Source organism: Acanthisitta chloris, unplaced genomic scaffold (genome assembly GCF_000695815.1).
Source record: "Acanthisitta chloris isolate BGI_N310 unplaced genomic scaffold, ASM69581v1 scaffold1115, whole genome shotgun sequence".
Classification (NCBI taxonomy): Eukaryota; Metazoa; Chordata; class Aves; order Passeriformes; family Acanthisittidae; genus Acanthisitta; species Acanthisitta chloris.
This window is the reverse complement of record NW_008671846.1, coordinates 103,444-123,294: the sequence shown is the minus strand read 5'-3', so window position 1 is coordinate 123,294 and position 19,851 is coordinate 103,444. Positions and strand designations below refer to the sequence as shown.

The 19,851-nt window shown below is 35.8% G+C and overlaps 1 protein-coding gene across 1 annotated transcript in view; it reads left to right on the top strand.

Moving 5' to 3' along the window:
- Positions 1–19,851, top strand: part of CDH7 (cadherin 7, type 2) — a 72,016-nt gene that overhangs the window by 23,055 nt on the left and 29,110 nt on the right. The window contains exons 2-5 of the mRNA XM_009074237.1: positions 7,769–8,063; positions 15,361–15,480; positions 17,756–17,923; positions 19,223–19,410. Of these exons, the coding sequence (XP_009072485.1) occupies positions 7,769–8,063; positions 15,361–15,480; positions 17,756–17,923; positions 19,223–19,410 (771 nt within the window). The remainder of the gene's footprint in view (positions 1–7,768; positions 8,064–15,360; positions 15,481–17,755; positions 17,924–19,222; positions 19,411–19,851) is intronic.

The window sequence follows — 19,851 nt, the reverse complement described above, 5'->3', positions numbered from 1 at the left end:
TAGGCTTATTTTGTAAAATTAGAGAAGTAGCATTACACACCCATAGTAAAATGACACCTGACCAGATTCAGGTTATCAGCCATTTTAATTCCTGTTGTATTAAGCAGAGTGTGAAAAGAAGATGCTGATAAAGTTATACAGCATTACTCAAATATTGTTCTTGGCTAACATCCATCAGTCACTTCAAATCAGCTCCACTTACTACTTCAGTATTTGCTTTAATTTGTATTTTTTGTTTTTCCTTTCTGTTTCCTCATATCTCAACTTGTCATTCTTCCTTTTACCTGTTTCCTTTTGCCTTCTTATTGCGCCATCTCCTCTGCCTTACCACATTAATTTGAGGTCTTTCATCAGTCCATTTTCCATTTCAGTTCTCTCCTGGTCTTTCAGACCCATACATCTTCTGATCCACTTTGGTTATTAGTTTGTGGAATTTTACCTTTTAAAATCTTTTTTTCCTCTCTTCCCTGTTGATCATTCTTTTTTATCTCTTATCCTGTGCTTTCTTAATCATGCAAATGCACAAGTACCTTGATTGTAGATGGAGCTTTTTTCTTGTTGGCTTTATATGCGCTGTTGAATATGAAGATCTCAGAGGTCAAAATGCACCAAATGTCATACAATTTGCCTGAAGGAGGATTATTAGGACAAGCTGTGCAATGGCACAGCTGGTACTCCCAAGGAGATGCACCCTGGTTTTACCTCGAATGTGAAATGTACTCATTTGATAGGTAACCTCTCATTACCTCATTGCATTTGTGGTGGTCCTGGGTAGACATATATCTGTCTGGCTTGTGGTCATTTGTGGGACTCTAGTACTACCTGTGGCAAGACAGATGATTCAGATGGTCTGAGGTCAGGCAGTCTATAAGGTCAGTGCTGGATGTGAAGAGATCTAGCAAATGTCTTGGGCCTCAGTTATCTCAGCAGCTCATAGGCCCTTGGTCAGCTCTGAGCACTCCAGACACTATTTGGGGTATTTTAAATCAACACAGAACAGAAGTCTTGTCTAGGCTGACTGGGTTTTTAGCAAGCCTGTCAGCAACCGCATGTGTTAGATAAATATAGTATGGTTATACTGTGGTCTACAACATGAGACCTTGTTGTATTCCCACATGACTATCTCTGCGCTTTCCTGACAAAAAGAAAGTCTGGAGGCAACAAAACAATGCATGAAAATGCTAGTACATCAACATGGAAAATTGTGCCACTGTGACACAGTTATCTGTGCTCGTTACCTACTATACTGACTACACTGCTGAGACAAGGAAACTCTGGCAGCATTACAAGTGACTCCTTCTTGTCAAACTCTAATTAAAAGTGTTGGGGGTTTGGGTATAGCCATTTATATTGACTTGATCTCTTGTCCTCAGTATTATCTGTTACACTGAAAGCACGGAACATAGACCAGCATATTTCTTTCTGAGGCTAGGCATGTACTAGAGTTTTACATAAATTAATAAAACCAAAGGCAAACAAAAGCCCTCCAGGAGCTCCTTTATCACTTTCTCAACATTTCTTGGAAAATAGACTTTTATAAGAAAATCATTACCTGCTGAATAATGCTTTCACTTGTGCCTGGGTGTGAAGTCAATTATATGAATCACAAGCCTTTGCTGACATCAATAAAATGTTGATGAATCTGTTTCTGTCCCACATGACTTCTGCAATGAGAATGAAAAAGAAATTAAAAAAAGATGTCTTAAGCTGTTGATATTGAAATATGGTTACAGTTTGCAAGAGTGAGAGTTTCATGCTCCCTCTGAAAACAGCAATCATATTAGTAACTAATGTGTTTGTGAAGCCCTTAGATGTTGCAGAAATGCAGTATGCGTGCACTTTGGATTTTACTTAAATGTTAACTCCATTGTCTATGCTGAATTTTAAATAGTATTTGCACTGATGTTGTTTCAAATCAGCAACATTGAACCCTTTTTTACCCTGACAGTTGAGAAATATAGTGTTATCTTAAAAAAAAAAAAGAAGAAAATATATAATACTTTATGAGTCAGCACAAATCAAAACACATGCTAACAGTTAGAATCTAAGGGAAAGTGGGTTTCAAAACTTTACATGTGCAACCACATTAAATACTGAAACCAAGAACACAGTAAATGGAGAATCCAAGAACAGAAGTTATGAGAACCTGGATATTGTGATGACCAAAATTTAATAGACATAACCAAATTACATCTTTGTTTCAAATCACCAGCTTTCTTTCACTTTCTGGCAATTACATGTTTATACATGCTATTTAAGTCTTTCCAGAAAGTGAGAGGGAGCAGAGTGGGTGGTGGGAGTGGCATGAAGACAACACTTTCTTCCTCCCACAATCAATTCTCAGTTGTTTTGTGATAGTAAATTGTGGCTATAAAATGGACAAGAATATTGCTTCTAGCTTGGTGTTTTTTCTTCCTTTTGTGTTCTGTAGGGTTGTTTTGTGTTTTTTTGCTTCCTAGTGCCTACTTGCTTTTAGTGAGAAGGCAGGAATAAAGCTGCAGTTGCGTCAGTTCCATATCATCAATAACTATGGATACCTGCACAAGCATGAGGCTGCAGTTATCATTCGTCTCCTCCCTTTCTAGTTACTTTCATAGTGAGAAAAGAAGAGGTGCAGATAAGGTAACTCCTTCTTGAGAAAACTTTTCAGTTGTTCTGCAAAGGAGTACACATTTCCTATGGTCTCAAGGAGCTATGGAGCTAGATTGTGTTGAAGCATCTAATGTTTGTCCTGTCCATCTTTCTCACCATTACCTCTGTGATCCTGCTGGTGCCAAAAACCCATCAGCTTCTCATGTTCTTCCTTTGATTCTTTTCTTCACCAAGAATCTATAAATTCTGCATTGAATTATTAACCATGCTGACAAGAGGGAGAAACAACTGCAAAGAGACATTTTCAGGAAAGAAGGAGTGGAGAAGAGAGGCATGAACATTGAACCTACTTTAAAGGAGCCTGAAATGAAAACCAGAAAAAGAGCAGATTTCTCATTCAGAACTCAAATGATCAATGGTAGCCAAATAATTTTCTTTTAATACTTTAAATGCTTTTAACAATGCAATGCAGTATCTCTGCTAACTGATAAAAATAAATGCCTTTCTCTCTTGGAAATACTGCATTAGCATACTTTAATGGCAAGTGATACAAAATGCCATCATCTTTGGTTGTACAGATATGCATGTACAAATATCCCACAATTACTGACTATTTGAAATTTCAAAGGAAAATACTTTTTTAGGTTTCCCTAGAATAATCATCACCCTAAATGTTCACATAAGCATAAATGCATTATGGGAGACCCTATACTGAGCTATATTGGGCAAAAAATGTGAGGACAAAACTGCCTTTATTAAAAGAGTGAAGGTAATAATGCCTTTGCTACTGAGTGAAGCTGACTGCTTCCTTCTTGCACACATATCCAAACAAGCATTTTCTAAAACTGCAAAGAGTTTTAAGAATTGGGCTTAAAAAGATTAAGTGCCCTCTTTTTAGTTTGAATTCAGAGACAATAGAGGGCACTCAATAATTATCTTCTGAAACCCTCCCCCCCAAAAAATGCACTGTCTCTCTCTGTCTCTGCAATGCTTGTATGGATTTTATTGTTAGATAAGTTCACTCTTTGCTAACTTTCCCAGCACGTCAACAGTTATCCTCCTGTTCAAAACATACATCATCTCTCTGTAGAGGATTGCTGCTTCCCTTTCCTGTTCTCATGCACTCTTTCTTGTACATAGTATAATGCAGGGAACACCCAACATCAAAACTCTTAAAATCTTCATGTTAAATGTATGTGGAATGTAATAACAAAGCAATAGGCTCGTCATGTAATAATTGGATCATGAATCTTATACTGAATATAAGGTTAATTGATAGCCAAGGCAAACTGGAGAGTAACCATCATGGATACTGTGTGGAGGTGATAATAGATGAAATGAATTGGAAGCATACAACCATCATTCCTCTCTCAAAACCAGGGTGGAATTTTATTTACAATATTTATTGCAAACTGATTCTGAAAGAAAAAGCTTCTGGAACAACCCAGAATGGGATAATAGGAGATTTACGCAGTGAAACCTTGAATCCTTTGTGTCTCATGAAACAAGAATTTGGAAGTGCCCTTGTCTTGATCCTCTCTGTTTCAAAAGTCATAGTCCCTATGTGCAGCTACAGAATGAGCTGCAGTTCTGTTTCCTACATGAATGTCTGTGCAGAAAGTGGGAGGAGTGATAGACAAGTTAGCAGATGGCACTGCCATAGATGCTTTCTGGAACATTCCTGTGAAGTTCAACTGTCCTGAGGATTAATATCATTCTGTATAATTGTTGTCAAATTAATAACAAGAACAAATATAAGTTCCAGATCTTATTTATTAATGTATTTCTTCTATTAAAAAGGGGCAAAAAAAGTCCAAAACAACAACAACGAAACCACATAAGAACACCCAACAATAAAAAATGTGCAAAGTGTTTTTGAAAGCCAACATTATAAGGAAAAGAGTACTTCTCACTTCCTAGGATGTTAAAGTAAATAGCTGTAAGCATAGGTAGCTTGAAGTCTGGTTAGGTAGTAGCAGAGCTATAAATATGGTACAGAGCTATCAAACATTTTGCTTGTAGTTGCAAATCACTCATGCCTCTATGTTAATGTCTTTGGAGATCACTGTTTGGAAGAATTATATTGTATGAAACTGGAATAAAGGTGATCTTAAGACTGCACCAAACATATATCTCATTTTTTTCAGCCTAGTGTATTTTTGCATTGTACTTTTACATTATCTTAGATTTTCTCTAAAATACATATCAAAAAAGTTCAAAAATCTCTTTAGAGTACTTTATACTGAATTGATTGTACTATAGTGCCAAAGATAAACTAAGTCTTGAGCTATATCACTTTCTCGGAATTAAGTAGGTGGAGAATGGTACATTACTAATTTGAGCATGGGCCGGCATGTTTTTTAAGAGCTTAGTAGAAAAAAGTTTTAATAAAAGATACAAAGATGTTTGCTTTTCCAGCACCTTAACCTTGGAGTAACAAAGGTCATCACTAATCATTTTACTAATCCATGCAGTAGCAGTTTTCTTACCAAGGCATCGTTCCAAAAATGGCCTCTGTTCAGCATTTCACTCCAGGTCACCAGCCACTGTAATGTAATCCTTGAGGAGATTTATGGACCTCGAAGTGGGACTCCTTAAAGAACAATGTGTTGTTAATCAGCAAGCCACTGAGTGAGCAAATGGGAAGTGCTGAAACTACAGAATTTCTTTTTTCTCTGGGATGTGAAAGCCTTACTCAGTGCATCTCCAAGGATTTACAGTTCTGGCCTCTCCTGTGGCTGTCTCTTTTCTTTCAAAACACTGCTAGTAAGTTACTCAGGATATGTCCGGATGTAAATACAAGGTGAAAGGTAGGGTGCGCAGCCCTGCAGCGTGAGAACACTGTGCTGTACTGATGGGCTCAGCTTCATCTCCAAAAGGTTGCACTGTGTTGTTCTCAACAAGCTGAGAGACAGAAGCCTTCCATTCTCTGCCTGAAGAGATCTACTTGTACATCTCTAACCTTCAGGAAACTGCTCTGCCTGATAGACATCTGGGTATCCTGGTGTCATCTGCTTTTCTCTCATCCAACACATCCTTAAGTATGCCCCAAAAGGTGGAATAACCTTTACAGGGAGACTGTGAGAGTCTCAGCCAGCACAGAAAGACCAGTGCTCTGCTAGAATGAGACATGGAGAAAACTAAATCACTTAAGGAAGGTAAAGGCATTGATTCTGTGAATCTTTGTGTCCCATAACTTCAGTTCTTGGGTAATATGATGCTCAACGTTTCAGTCTAGACTGTAGGATTCTGGCCATGTAGAGAAACCCACACAGTGCCTCTGCATCCCATAGGAGACTTATGTACCCTGAAGAAGGTCTTAGAGAAAGGAAAGAGGAAAAATATAGTAAAACAAAATCAAACATAAGCTAGACAGATTCTTATTTGCACAGGCCAATGCTCCTTTGTAGGGAAGCTGGGTACTTCTTCCAGTCAAGTCTGAAAAAGCATCAAGAGCCCCATCAGCCAGATTTGTGAGGGGAACAGCGGTATGGTTTGTTCAATAAACCCCCAGCTAATTAGGGCTGAGGAATATGCAGTTCTGGGGATCTTGAAAGAGCCTGAATGCCAGATATATTTTGCATTGACCTGCTCACAATGTCAGCATTGACTACTCCTGAGCATGTGGGAAGTAGGACTTTAAATGTTTGGGCAACTCCACCAAAACTATTTCAGGCTTGTTTAGGTATATCTGGAATTAGGTAGCAGCAGACTGAGGATAAGCCATATTTTGAAATAATGTGGCTAATCTGATTTAGACACGCTAGTTCTGTTTTTCTGATCCAGTCAAAGCTGCAGATTCCATTTCTGTCTTTAGAGAGGGAGTACACTGTAATTGCATAAGTATGAGATACTGAAACAGTGTAAGTGAAATAATGTGTAAGAAATAGGCAGCTTTTTATCCAACTGAAAAATTCAAAACTCATCATGAATACTTCCCTGCTGAAATAGGAAAAGGTTTTGCAGCTGTGCTAAGTTATGCCTAAGATAGCAATTTTCTGCATGTATTCTGGAAGTGATTACTATCTCAGTGATACTCTTAGCTGAGAGAAAAAAAAGTGTTAGTAGAGGAAATTGTGATGATGATGACAGTGGAGTTACCTCCAAACTCAACATGACATGGAGTTAGGACCAGGTACAAAGTAGATATGAGATATAAAGAATCCAAACATCTTTAACATAGTCTACAAGTATCTGTCCACTTTCAACAAGCAAGAAAGTACTTTAAATATTACTTATGTTTCACTTGTACCATATTAAATATCTTATGCGTGTGTTACTTTAGTGAGATATCCAGATCAATTACATTGCTGGTAAAAGTTTGAGATGTATATAAGAAGTGTTTGAGTCTGTGTTCTGTAACAGGATGGTGAAACTCATTGGACATAAATGAGCTAGAAAATCTGTGGAATCTTGCTCTGTAAGTTAAAATAGCTTGACTGATGAGGAAGAAATTTTCTTTCTGTAAATCTGTCTTGCCTTTCTAACAGAAGATAAATTTTGTCCTACTGTGGTGTATTTGTTGTATGCCTGCTACAAGTAGTCCCAGGGAAACTGTACCTGGCTTTCAATGCTGTGTAGTTCAGGCAGTGCCAGGACACCTTGGTCTTTCTCAGACTCTGCATTTTTCTGAAATTAGTTAATGACAAGCAAGATATGGAAGTGCAGAAGGGAAGTTACTGGCCCATCAGATAGTGAGCAATTTATCTGCATTTTGCTTCATTTGATGTGTTTTACTGTTCTATACAGTAAACACTGAGAAAATCCATATGCATGCACAGGAGCAAACACACAGTGACATTAAGTTTATAGCGATATTTGTTTGAAGTCTCACCCTTCAGTAAAATAATAAGCTGAAACCAACAATGTAGTTAAATTCAGGTAGGAATAAAGTCATGGTTATGGCTATATGTGTGCACATGTGTAGCTTCTTGCATGAGAAGACTGTAAAAAAATGAGATTGTTTGTAGGAAATAATGAAATTTTGTTCCTTAAAAGAGCAAATTAACAGATTCTTTGAGTCTTTCACATGCTGTGCATGATAAACATTCAGCTTATCTTTCCAAGAACAATAAAATTTCCTGTAATACTTCTCAACATAAGAATTATTTTTACATATCTCCATGCCACTGACTCTCTTGTAAGTTAATCTCATCTCTCATCAATTTTTCACCAGCTTCACTCTGATGTTGATAAAGGAGATGGTTCCATCAAATACATCCTGTCAGGCGAAGGGGCAAGTTCCATTTTCATTATTGATGAGAACACGGGGGATATTCATGCTACAAAGAGGCTGGATCGAGAAGAGCAGGCCTACTACACGCTCCGAGCACAAGCACTAGATAGGCTGACTAATAAACCTGTGGAACCAGAGTCTGAGTTCGTCATTAAGATTCAGGACATCAATGACAATGAGCCAAAATTTCTGGATGGTCCCTACACTGCTGGAGTTCCTGAGATGTCTCCTGTGGGTAAGTGCAAAATCCACTGTTGGCATTGTGGGAAATTTGTTCCTATTGCCTTTCTAAAAGTTTCATTATTTTTACTGTATCACACTAAGCTACTTAATTATCTATGAGGCACCTGCAACAGTTAGATATTTCAAGACATAACTGGAAATAACATGCTAGATTAAGTATTTACCCTTTCAAAAATGTTGTGAAACTCAAATAGCTATGTAGGGATTCAGATAACCATTTTATGGTGCATTTCTCATTCCAGTGCCCAGAGGCTTTGTTTTATAATTCCCATTAAGAGTAATAAGTTTCTCACCTAGGCTATGGTATTCAGAGGTGATAATACATAATTTCATTCAGATAGTCTGTTTGCAACAAACTCTTCAAATTCCTGCCAGTGCACAACATAACGTTTTTTGGTAAGTGTTGCATATAGCAGTAGTAGTAGTTTACTGCATGTTTTCTCTAATGCTGAAATTTCACTTTCTGGGAAATATATACAAGCAGCAGGAACTGAGGTACACATTGAGATAGTTCCATTGTTACAGTGGAATCCAAGAAGAATGGGTTTTAGAGGATTCAGACCCTCTGTTGGAAAATAAGAAATGCTGATTTTTCCTGAGTTTCAATTAGGGAAGGATTTCAACATCAAATCTGCTATCTCTTCATTTAAAAGAGACCAAATGCTCATCCGTTGTCAGGTGCCACTGTTCCTTTGAAAGCTGAGTGATTCAGAACAGATTGAGGCTTGGCCCAGAGATATCTTGGTAAATTTTACTTTAAGATGAAATTATAAATGCAAGCATGAAGCAAAAAAAAGCAGCAGAACTTAATTCACTTCAGTGGAAATACATATATGGTAAGGCTTACTTCAGTTTAGGAGAGTTATGCGGTAATTGAAATCAAGATTTTCTTTGCTTGGCAGATTTTAAGCCATATTAAAATTTTATACTCTTAGAGTAACACTGCACATATAGAATTTTCTACAATTTCCTCACTACAATCTCCTGTGTTTTTGAATGTTAAACAATGTGTCTAAATGGAAGCCAGGGTAGGAAAAAGAATCTTTCCTACCTAAGTACTCTGTAGCAATCAGTAGTCAACATTGCTTTCATATGTGAAACTCAGATTAGGAGCCAATAGGAGATAAATAAAACATTGCTAATGAGTTTTCTGTATATTTATTATGCTAAGCTGTGAGCAGAGACACTATTTCTCATTGATACTTGGCATTTGTTCATTATCACTTGAACACTTTGTGGGGAGCTGAAGAGACAATAGTAGCCTTGGAAAGAAAAATGGACACCACAGATTTTGGAGAGTATCGGGGAAGAGATGAAGTCATGATACGTTGCTGAGAATTTTTTATATCTAAACTTTGAAAAAACAGAGAAAATCAGATAATCTAAGGCTGTAAAACCTAAAAAATCAACACTTAAAAATATGTTGTGTTAAAATATATTTTTATTTTTAAATGAAATTGCTGTGTTGTTTTAGAACCAGATTATTTAAGTAAGATATAGCATGAAGCAATTAGCTTTTTTTTCACTTTTGTCTTGTTCCCTGCAAAGCAATTACCTCCACATTTGTCTTTTGCATGAGTTACCTCTGTCTTTTCTTGTACTGGCATATTGATATATGGACAACTACTACAGATATATGAGGTTTACCTCCACACACAGATCCATGCCTCTATCCCTCCCTCACCCATGCTCCATTTGTTCCAAAAATATATTGGAAATCAATCCATGGGGAGTGCACTGTGTGCAATGGAAAACATAAGGACTATTTTTCAAAATTAACTGCTTTTGCATATTTTGCTAAATATTTACCTCAAAAATGAGTAAAAGGAATTCTCTCCCATGTGGACCATACAACACTAAATATACTTGCAAATCAGGTGGAATATTGTGCAAAATTATTAACTGAGACTTGTATACTCTGTGTTTCGTGTCAGCTAAGGGCAGTTTCATGTTCATGAACTTCCTGAAACAGCACATTTTAAGCATCTTCATGGTTAGTATCATAACTGCTGAATCTTGCATTGTTACTGAATTAAGGATTACCAAGAAATGCCCGTGTCGCACTTGTCTTGCATAGTCACATCAATTCATAGTTTATTCATATAACATAATTTTTAATTAATCACCTGGAGCTTTCATGAAATATTAAGGAGAAACAAAGTATCTCTCTCCTCTTTTGTTTAAAATTATATCCATGACAAGGATTTTTAATTGGATATTAAATGAGATGAAAGAGATCAGAGGATTATAAACCCAAATTAACTATAAAGCTAGGAAAACTATAACCTTTAACCTACAGGCTGGTTATGCAAGCCTAATGATTCTGTATTTTATTCGACAAATATTTTAGGACATTATCTAAGGCTAATTGGAGTCAATCTTTTCTGTTATTTGAAATGACTTCAGGTCAGGTTCAAATTATATTTGGGTCAGGCCCAATTATATTGATTATCAGGGATAGGGTAAATATCTTGATGGCGTCTAAATCTATTCATAGCAAAAACGACAAAGATATGGCTTATCTGAAAATCATGAGGCTTTTTTTTTAAAGTTACATAAAAAAATCTAGCAGTGTTGCCTTTCAAACAAAAAGACTGCAAATTATAGTTTAAAGGGTGTTCTTGTGATGTTCACCAAAATAAAAAGCTAGTGTGAGATACTGATCTGTTTGACTTATAGCCAAGGGAAGTAGAGATGAAAATTCCAATAGCCAACATAGTTTTGCCACATCAACAGCTTTGCTTGTTACCCAGCCCAACAAATATCTCTCTTGCCATGTTTATTATCCCAGATTGAGGTGTCTCTCTCCAGTTACAAGCCCCCTCTGCTTCACTTTATCTGACTTTGTTGCTTGGCTGGGATCAATCTTGAGCTTTGTCCCCATGTGAAGGCATCCTAACCAGGCTGTGGGAGGCAAGGGAGGAAGTGAAGAGGGTAGAATCTGCCCCAGGTTCTGTCTCTCTCCCTTCACGCTCCTGGAGGGCACAGGCTGTGGAGGCATTGCTGAGGCAGGTTGAGGTGAGGGCCAGTGGCAGAAGCACAGAAATACCAGATGGTACCAAGCAGAACCAGGCTGGACTGTTGTATGTAAGGATTAAGCAGGAATTATGGATAATTTGATAATAAAAGTCTTTAATGTTTCTAGTAGCAGCTAATACCACACAGAAATGTGATGCCATCATGGAATTGTTTTGTGTGTTATGCATATTATATATCATTATTTGATATCATGTAGTACCTTTAATAACTGACAGCCTTTTAAAATGTCTATTTAATTTGTTAATGTGTCTAAAATTCAATTGATAAGGGTTTGTGCAGTTTCAAAATTAGGCATTTGTTAAGTTCATCTAGTTTTATAAAACATTTTCCTTCAAATGATCTCACCAATGTTAAAACAGAAGTCACGCAAGCATTTCTCATAAAAACCCATTTTAAAATTTCAATAAAATACAAGTTGTTAGCAAGTTTTTAAAAAAGCTTTCCAGAGCATTGTAAAGCAATACACTCAGAGAATTAAAAAGGATCCCTTCAAAGGATCTCCAACCCAAAATAAACTTCAGTAACAAGTTTAGTTTTATCTGATCCTGTCACAGAAGAGGCTGATCTCTGCAGCATGTCAGAAACATTGCTGAGTCTTGTCCTGGGTAAATTAAAGTAAAACTAGTGTTCTAAATTCAAGGTGCTCTCTGCAAATATCCTCCCTTCCTCTTGCCCTAATATCAGAATAAATAGGTTAATTTCTCAGGTTGCTGTGATTTTGTAATATCTACCAATATCCATTAAAGGTTAGGTCAAAATTTACCTTGAACATTCTGGAAAATAAAAACATAATCTGTACCAACCACACAGAATTCAGTGTGTTAATAGCTAGTATAAGAACATGTGGAATACTTTGGTAAACAGCACAGGTTTTTCCTCAGTATTTGCTTCAATTGCTGAAAATGTTTATGAAGTTGTTACACGTGGAATTCTTTTTCATGAACTGATATTTAAGCTTTGCTACAAATGCATAATTATAGAGAAAAATACCTGGAGGAATCCGTATCTAAGAGACAAGGACACTTTTCAATAAATAACCCCTATTTATTTTTTCAGCCAATATAAAATACATACACTGTAAGAATATATAAAGTTGTACTTGTGAAGCTGCAGTTTATAGTAAGTCACCAATGAAAGTTTTGGCCAGGATTAGTGTCCTATTTACACCTGCACTCTAGGACTCTGAACAATGCTGACATTAACAAATTTTACTGGCATACTTGTTTTGTTCGATGGAGTAAAGGTGTGGTACCATTTGTTGATTGTCCCATATTACCTGTAAGTCCTAATCTTGAATGCATATATAACAGCTGACCAGGTTAGAAGGTAAGGCAAAGAACTGAGGAACAAAAGAAAGTATTTATTTCAGTGCAGGAACACAAACTCTTCATTTCTAAGATGATGTAATTGGAACCATGGTGCAACTACTCGTTTTTCCTTAACCTGTAGATTTATTTACTATCTGTGAGTATCTCTAGAGCTTTTTGAGTTATTTTGTAAAGGAAAATAAGTATTTGAATTTGACATCAATCCATTGCTGAAAGATTAGGACGGCTGTGTATTGCAGTGATCATCCTCTGAAGGGAATTCCTGTTCTTCAAGAGCTATCTGCTTCTTCTGGGAAAATCTCTGGAAATCTTCACATACAGACCTTTCTCTTCATTATGTTTCCTTGGAACTGATTTCCTACACATAGGACCTTTCATATAGTTAGCATACCTTCTGTTATATTACATATTCATTTTTAAAAAATATATTGTGCAGAAATCTCCCTCCCAGCGTGGGACTTTGTAAGCTCAATTTTTTTAGTGTGTGCAATTAGTAAAGGAATAATGACAATAGCTGTGAATTTTTTTCAGAAGACCTTTCCCCTGTGAGGTTTAAGAGAAGTTGATAAGCACAAAGCAACTAGAAAAATACCATTTTTTATTTACTGATTACACTTAAGTGGGATGATTGCAGAAACATTTGGTGTTAGAATTTCTATCTAAAAACGACACTTTCCTAAAGATTCCATGTTTTAGGAGAGAGACAATTAGATTCAGATGCTGTCTTTATTCATCTCATGGAAAGTAGAGCATTTGTTTACTACATTAATAGATTTTTACAGCAAACAAGCACTTCTAAGCTTGCAGCATTTTCAAAATGTCTGTACTGAGATTGCAGAGCTTGTAATATCTTTGATCTTGTATTGGTCTGGAGTCCTTGAAAGCGGCAAGAGCAGGGAGCAAAGATGTAACTGTGTGAGGTTTATAAGCACTTTTGCCAATATTTGCAGACGTTGTAAGCTTCATTGGCAGGGCTTAGGGACTTTGTAAATGTAGTAAGCCTGGCTTTCACAAAGAACACAGGATGTCAAATAGTCATTATGATACCCTTGCTCTCAAAAGCTGGAGAGACTCTGGCAAGTTTAAAATGGGTCCCTGTATGAAATTACATTATAGAGTAATCTGTAAAATCAGTTTGACATACTGAATCAGAGCTCTTAGTTACTGGTGAACAGAAAATTGATGTATTTGAAGTCCCATAACTGATAAATGACTTGATGGATTAACTACAAATTTTCTTTTTAAACTTTCCATCTACTTAATAGTTGCATGTGAAATTTCAGGTTGAGAATAACCTTTTTCCTGTCCAAAAATATTAGGTGGTCCACAAGAGAGAAAAATTGAATTTAAATAGAATTGCAATCATAATACTTTGTCATGGATACTTCAGGAACAGAGATCAGGAATCTGGGTTAGTGAGGCCATGACCTAAGTGAATAAAGTTATCTTATGAATTATTATTTCTGGTCAGAATTCTTTCAAGCAGGTCCCATATCCTTTGTAATCTGTTCCATTTTATGGAGGGCTACACTTAATCCTCTCTCTTTGCAAACCTTCAACCTAGTCCCAGGACCCATTTGTGATGCTTTATTTAACTGACAATTGAAAAGCTGAGAAAAACTGATGGGGGATATTCTATATCAGATAGGAAGAATTTCAGAACTTTCTCCCACCATTTTCTGAAAAAATCCAAATAAAACTGACCAGAATACAATTTATGTTAAATTCACCCTGGATATTTGCTATTGCAGTTTGTTCTTAAAGACTGATACCTAGACTTGCTGCTTTCATTTTCACAAGTCAAAAATGTGTTCTTTTGGAAAATGAATATTGTCTCTAACAAATGCTTTCCTCTAATCTTGTGTCTAAATCTAGTCTATGAAGCAATCTGATCCTCTCTTGAAGACCTTTACTGGGCATCTGCCAAATTGCTACAATATTAATTTGCAGTCTAACCTCCAAATGGGTCCCTGGGCTGTTGAATAGAAGGTCTGAATGTTCCAGACAATCTGCCAGTGAGAAAAAATAATTTTTTCTGGCTATCAAAGGGTGGTGACCATGGCCAAGGCCCTGGCTCCTGAGTGTTGTTTTATTCTGCTCTCAGCATACATTATGGAAGCTGTTGTATAGAACAAAACAAATACGAACTGACGTGGAGAACAGAATGAATAGGAGCTGGATGCAGAATGAGGTCCTCACAAAATATACCCTTCTTCCTAGCTAGTTAGACATTTTACTTTCTTGTTCCTGTCAACATGTAGACATTTTTTGCTCAAAGAATATTTATACACTAGATTATTACCTCAACTGATAGTAATGTATTGCACAATATTGAGGAAACTGAATACTTTTTAAAGGAATTTAGAGAAAGCTTTCACCAGTTTTTCTCTGAGCTGAAACAGAACCTCTTCAGACATCTCTTTATGAGGTAAATAAGCAGTAAATAATTTTATAGGCTAACATTAATTTTGTGTGCAATTATCAAAATGTATAAAACATAATCATATGTATGTTTGAATTTCTGACTCATTACAATTTCAGCATGCAGGCTTCTCTTAAAAAGAAAATATTACTATACTTCACACTCAAGCATACTTCAAGCATCACCATCATTACAGAAATATTGCTTACATACCCTCCACCAACCAAAGGCAGCGATAGAGAGGGGGACCTGTTCAGTGAAGTGTTTTTAATTGTGAGTCAAAAGTTGAGACTGTTTGGAAGGATGGAATTCTGTAATAGCTGATGCTACTCATTTACAAAGAGGACTTTATACTTTTAGCTGAATCTGCTTGAAAATGATGAATGGTTGTGAAAAAGCCACCTCACACTGTTCCAGATATATATTGACACAACATATTGAATAAATCTTGTTCAAATTTTGGATCATTCGTGTACAATAGTCCCTTAAACATTTTACAGGTACCTCTGTGGTTCAAGTGACAGCTACTGATGCGGATGATCCTACTTACGGCAACAGTGCACGAGTGGTTTACAGCATATTGCAAGGACAACCTTACTTCTCTGTGGAGCCAAAAACAGGTAACTTTCCATAAACTCTTTGCAACAATGCTGAGAAAAAAAAAGAAAATGTGCATTAAAATTTTCTAGGAACTTATTAACATGGGCCCTTGGTTAATTGACTACGTTTGGATTTTGTTGATCTTTTAATCTATATTCTTCAGAATAAATTATGAAAAACCACACATCTGAGCTATGGGATAAACAGGCTTTACTGGAATGGAAATTTTTGTCTTGTCACTCTACCAGCTGCCTGATCTGCTGCTGCCTGTTGCCATCTCTCTGATCAATGAAAGTTTCAAGATACTGTGAACAATTTTTTAGCAGATGTTTGTTTTAGAAATATCTAAATGTCACATAGCCAGATTTCTGTAAGTACAGATTTACAGCATTATCGTCTCTCCATTGTACTTTTATAAACTGAAGTTTTGTTGTGAGAAATGAATCTCTTCTTTATTAGTTTGGAGAAGAATACACTGTGCTTCCTATACTTATCTGATATAGCATTTTGCTGCCACTTTCAAAACTTTATTGGAGAAACTTTGTTTCTACAATTTTATGAATATCTTTAAGCCAAAGCAAGATGCAACCTTTACTCCTCAGTTGGTTTAGTAAACATTGCCCATTCTGCTGTATCATTTTATAAAACAGGAAAATAGATTCTTGATCTTCTCATTTTACTTTAGTATCTATCTGAGTCTTTACTTACACCAACAGGAAGAGTTATAATCTTCATTCTGGTGTTATCCAAGTTGAGACAAAAGAGAAAAAACTTGTTATTATAAACAATCTGTGATATGAATCAGACCTGAATCCCAATGCTATGACCACAAGGTCAAATCTGATTTAGCAACATCTGAATTTGCAGCAATAAGTACTGTAATTATCTTCATATTGCAACAGGTTCATGCTCAGCAGAGATATATAGCACTGTCTTTTTCCCTCCAATGGGTATGAATTATAGTGGTTTTCTCTGTTTCTCTGCCTCTCACTGTGTATATGTGTGTACAATGTATATATTATCATAATGACAGATCTTGAACAATATCTGGTCGTCTATGCTAAATCAAAATCTTTAAGAATTCAGACTGAAATGTTTGCATACATTTTCACTTTGATATGATGCTCAAACTTCCAGTGTGCATGATAGTTATCTTTCAAATGATTAGTTAATGTTGCCTGGTAATTTAACTATGATAGAAAAACAAGCAGGGCAGGAAAAGCAATGCGGAAACAACAATACTATCAAATTGTATGTTATTTGTATTTTAACATGTCTTGTAAAATGGTTGAAATAATGCCAGACAGTTCTGCTTGCAAAATAAATGTTTCAATCCAGGGGTGATTAATGGCAAGTCCTGCATTCGTAAGGGAAGAAGGAAATAAAACTCCAACTAAACGTTCAACAAACAGCAGATGAAGAGATATGTGTCCCAATGTGCCTCTTCTTTATTTAGTTGTTTATGTTTCCTTAGCTGCTGACACTAAGTGCTGGTGGAGTAAATGGTTGCCTCTCTGGAAACCAGAGTTAGCAGCTGTACTGTGTACTGAGCATGAAATATTCATAAAATCATCATATTTTGAGAGGGCATATTTATTTGCTGATCTTATCAGAATAACTGAAAGGATGAAACATGGAATTTTTTTTCTGGTTTTCATTTCAAATCAATTCATTACAAATTGTATGCAGATCACCAAATGGACACAAAAACTACTTCATATATAGCAGTATTTCAAGTAATAAATCAAAAATCTCTTAATTATGCTAATGCTTTAGAAGTGGGTAGGTTTAAATCAAATATATGGTAAAATGAGATAATTTCATATATCTGCAAAGTATGGCATGATGTCAATGTCAGTAAGAATTAATGTGGTGAATGACTATTCAAGACATTATGAAATGAATCTTGATCTTGGAATCTTAAAAATGAACACAGAATTTTCTGTTCTTCCTAGCTCTGAAAGAGTGGGAAATCAAATACAAAACATGACATCTTCAGGGGAGGAAGCATTACACAAGACATTATGAAGTCTAGTTCAGGGATATGATATGTGGAAAACACAGTCATGCACAGCATTACCCAGTGAATCAAGTACTAAAAAAACTTTGGTGGGTTTTGGTGACTACTTAAAAAAGCTTGTAATATGTCAATTCAACTAGTAGTCAAAACCTGTTATATTAGTGCTGATATTCATTCCTCTTTGTTGCAGTCATTGACCTGTTGTTACCTTTTAAAGACAAACTCAGCTTTCACAGTAGCATATTTGCAACCACTGACACCTTGTCTTAATGCAGGTGTTATCAAGACTGCCCTTCCGAATATGGATAGAGAAGCCAAAGACCAATACCTATTAGTTATCCAAGCAAAAGATATGGTTGGGCAGAATGGTGGATTATCAGGGACTACATCTGTAACTGTCACCCTGACTGATGTCAATGACAACCCACCCCGCTTTCCACGCCGTAAGTTGATTCATTAATACATGATTTGTAATATTATTCCTAAACATTATTTTCTTTATACATCATGATATTTCTAAACAAAAAGTGCTTAGTTTCCATGTTAAATACTTTTAAAATAACTGACCACAAGTTTTGTATGGCTATTATTAATTTTTATTATATTTTTTGTTTACATAATATGTATCAGATCAGTTGATAAGAAGTGGTGTACAGCAGGGGAATTTTTTAATGTATTTTAATTCCTCTCTAGGAATAAAAATACAAAAAGAGATATACCTTAATAGTTATTTAGCTCTTGCCATTTAGACTTCAGGGTTCTTGAACTTGACTCTTGATCCTTCATGTTCCTTTGGCATTTTAAAAGGATTTCTCATGTGCTTATAGTGTTTCCTGAAGAGTTAATCATAAAAGAGCTGGAAAGTCACCTTCCCTCTATTTGCTTTCTTTGATCAAGGTGGCACTCAGCATAACCAAAGAAAGGAGCATGCAGTTGTATGCTCAAACCTGAAGAGCTCTATTTATTCTTAGTGTTCTGTCTGAGGTGGTTTTATTTTAAAAAATTCCTTGCTAAACTAGAATTAAAATAATTTGAAGAACGGATACACGTCCACTCCAGTCTCACCTCCAATGATAAAAAAATATAGATCTGTACATAATAGATTTCCTGTTATTTCAAGCCACCAACTGCTTGAAATAATAATAGAATTACTGAAGTTATTTTTGAAGGTGAGGGTATTATTGGCTACAGATTGCACTCAGATACCCTTTTGGCAGAATATATATAATTTGGCACTTGAATAAAAAAGCTGAAATTTTAAAAAATGCAGAAGGTGCATTTCCTGTTAAAGTAATGAATAAATATCAGTTTCTAGAGATGTTCCGATTGCAAGCTGCCTAATAAAGATACACAGCTATAAAATAATAGTGTATATTGACGATATTTTACTTACTTTTTTTTCTTTCCTCTTTTCTGGGAAACAAAGTGAAATGTTCTCTGCATTATCTGACATTCACCCCATGATTTGCACTTAAGTTTCAAATTACATTTTTGCATCTTTGCCTTATAATTTTCTTGCCACATGAACAAATTATGCCCATAGCACTTAAAGTCCATCACAAAGAAAGCCTAGCAAAAAAATGGATAATTCTATTTCAAAACTGAAGAATATATTCTTGTACCCTGAGTAAATATTCAGGCACACGATTTAAGGGAAGGTAGATTTTAGAAAAATATTTTTTTTGTTTTTAATCCTTCAGTACCATAAGATTCTGAATTCACTATATTTTTGAATTTCACAGGATCGTATCAGTATAATGTCCCAGAGTCTTTGCCAGTGGCATCTGTGGTGGCCAGAATAAAAGCTGCAGATGCAGATGTGGGACCTAATGCTGAAATGGAGTATAAGATTGTGGACGGTGATGGTTTGGGAGTATTCAAAATTTCTGTCGACAAAGACACCCAGGAGGGAATCATAACAATTCAGAAGGTGAGTCTGATTTTACCCACTCATTCTGTTTGGATCTGTGCAAGATGACCACAGGTAATGAAAGTAGTTGTTTATAAGAGCCTTGCCTGCTGTAATGGTTTCCATTTGTATATTTTATCTTGACTTCATTGTGTACATGTGTGTGATTTTGATTTTTTTAATGACTTACACTGAAAAATATTGTGCTTTTTTTTTATAAGCTCCTGCATTTGGATGTCAGTCTAAACTTTAGTCTCATTTGTCTTCGTATTAAGGAGAAAATGTAAAAATTTATCTTACAGTAAAAATGCAAGCTCCAAATAGAAGATAGATCCCAAAAATAATGTAAAAAATAAGTATCTAATTGTCCTTGGCTGATGGCATTCTATCTAGAAAGCACACATTACTAACTTTAAAATTATGTAACACCAAAAAAAAATTTTTACAAGATAATATATTATT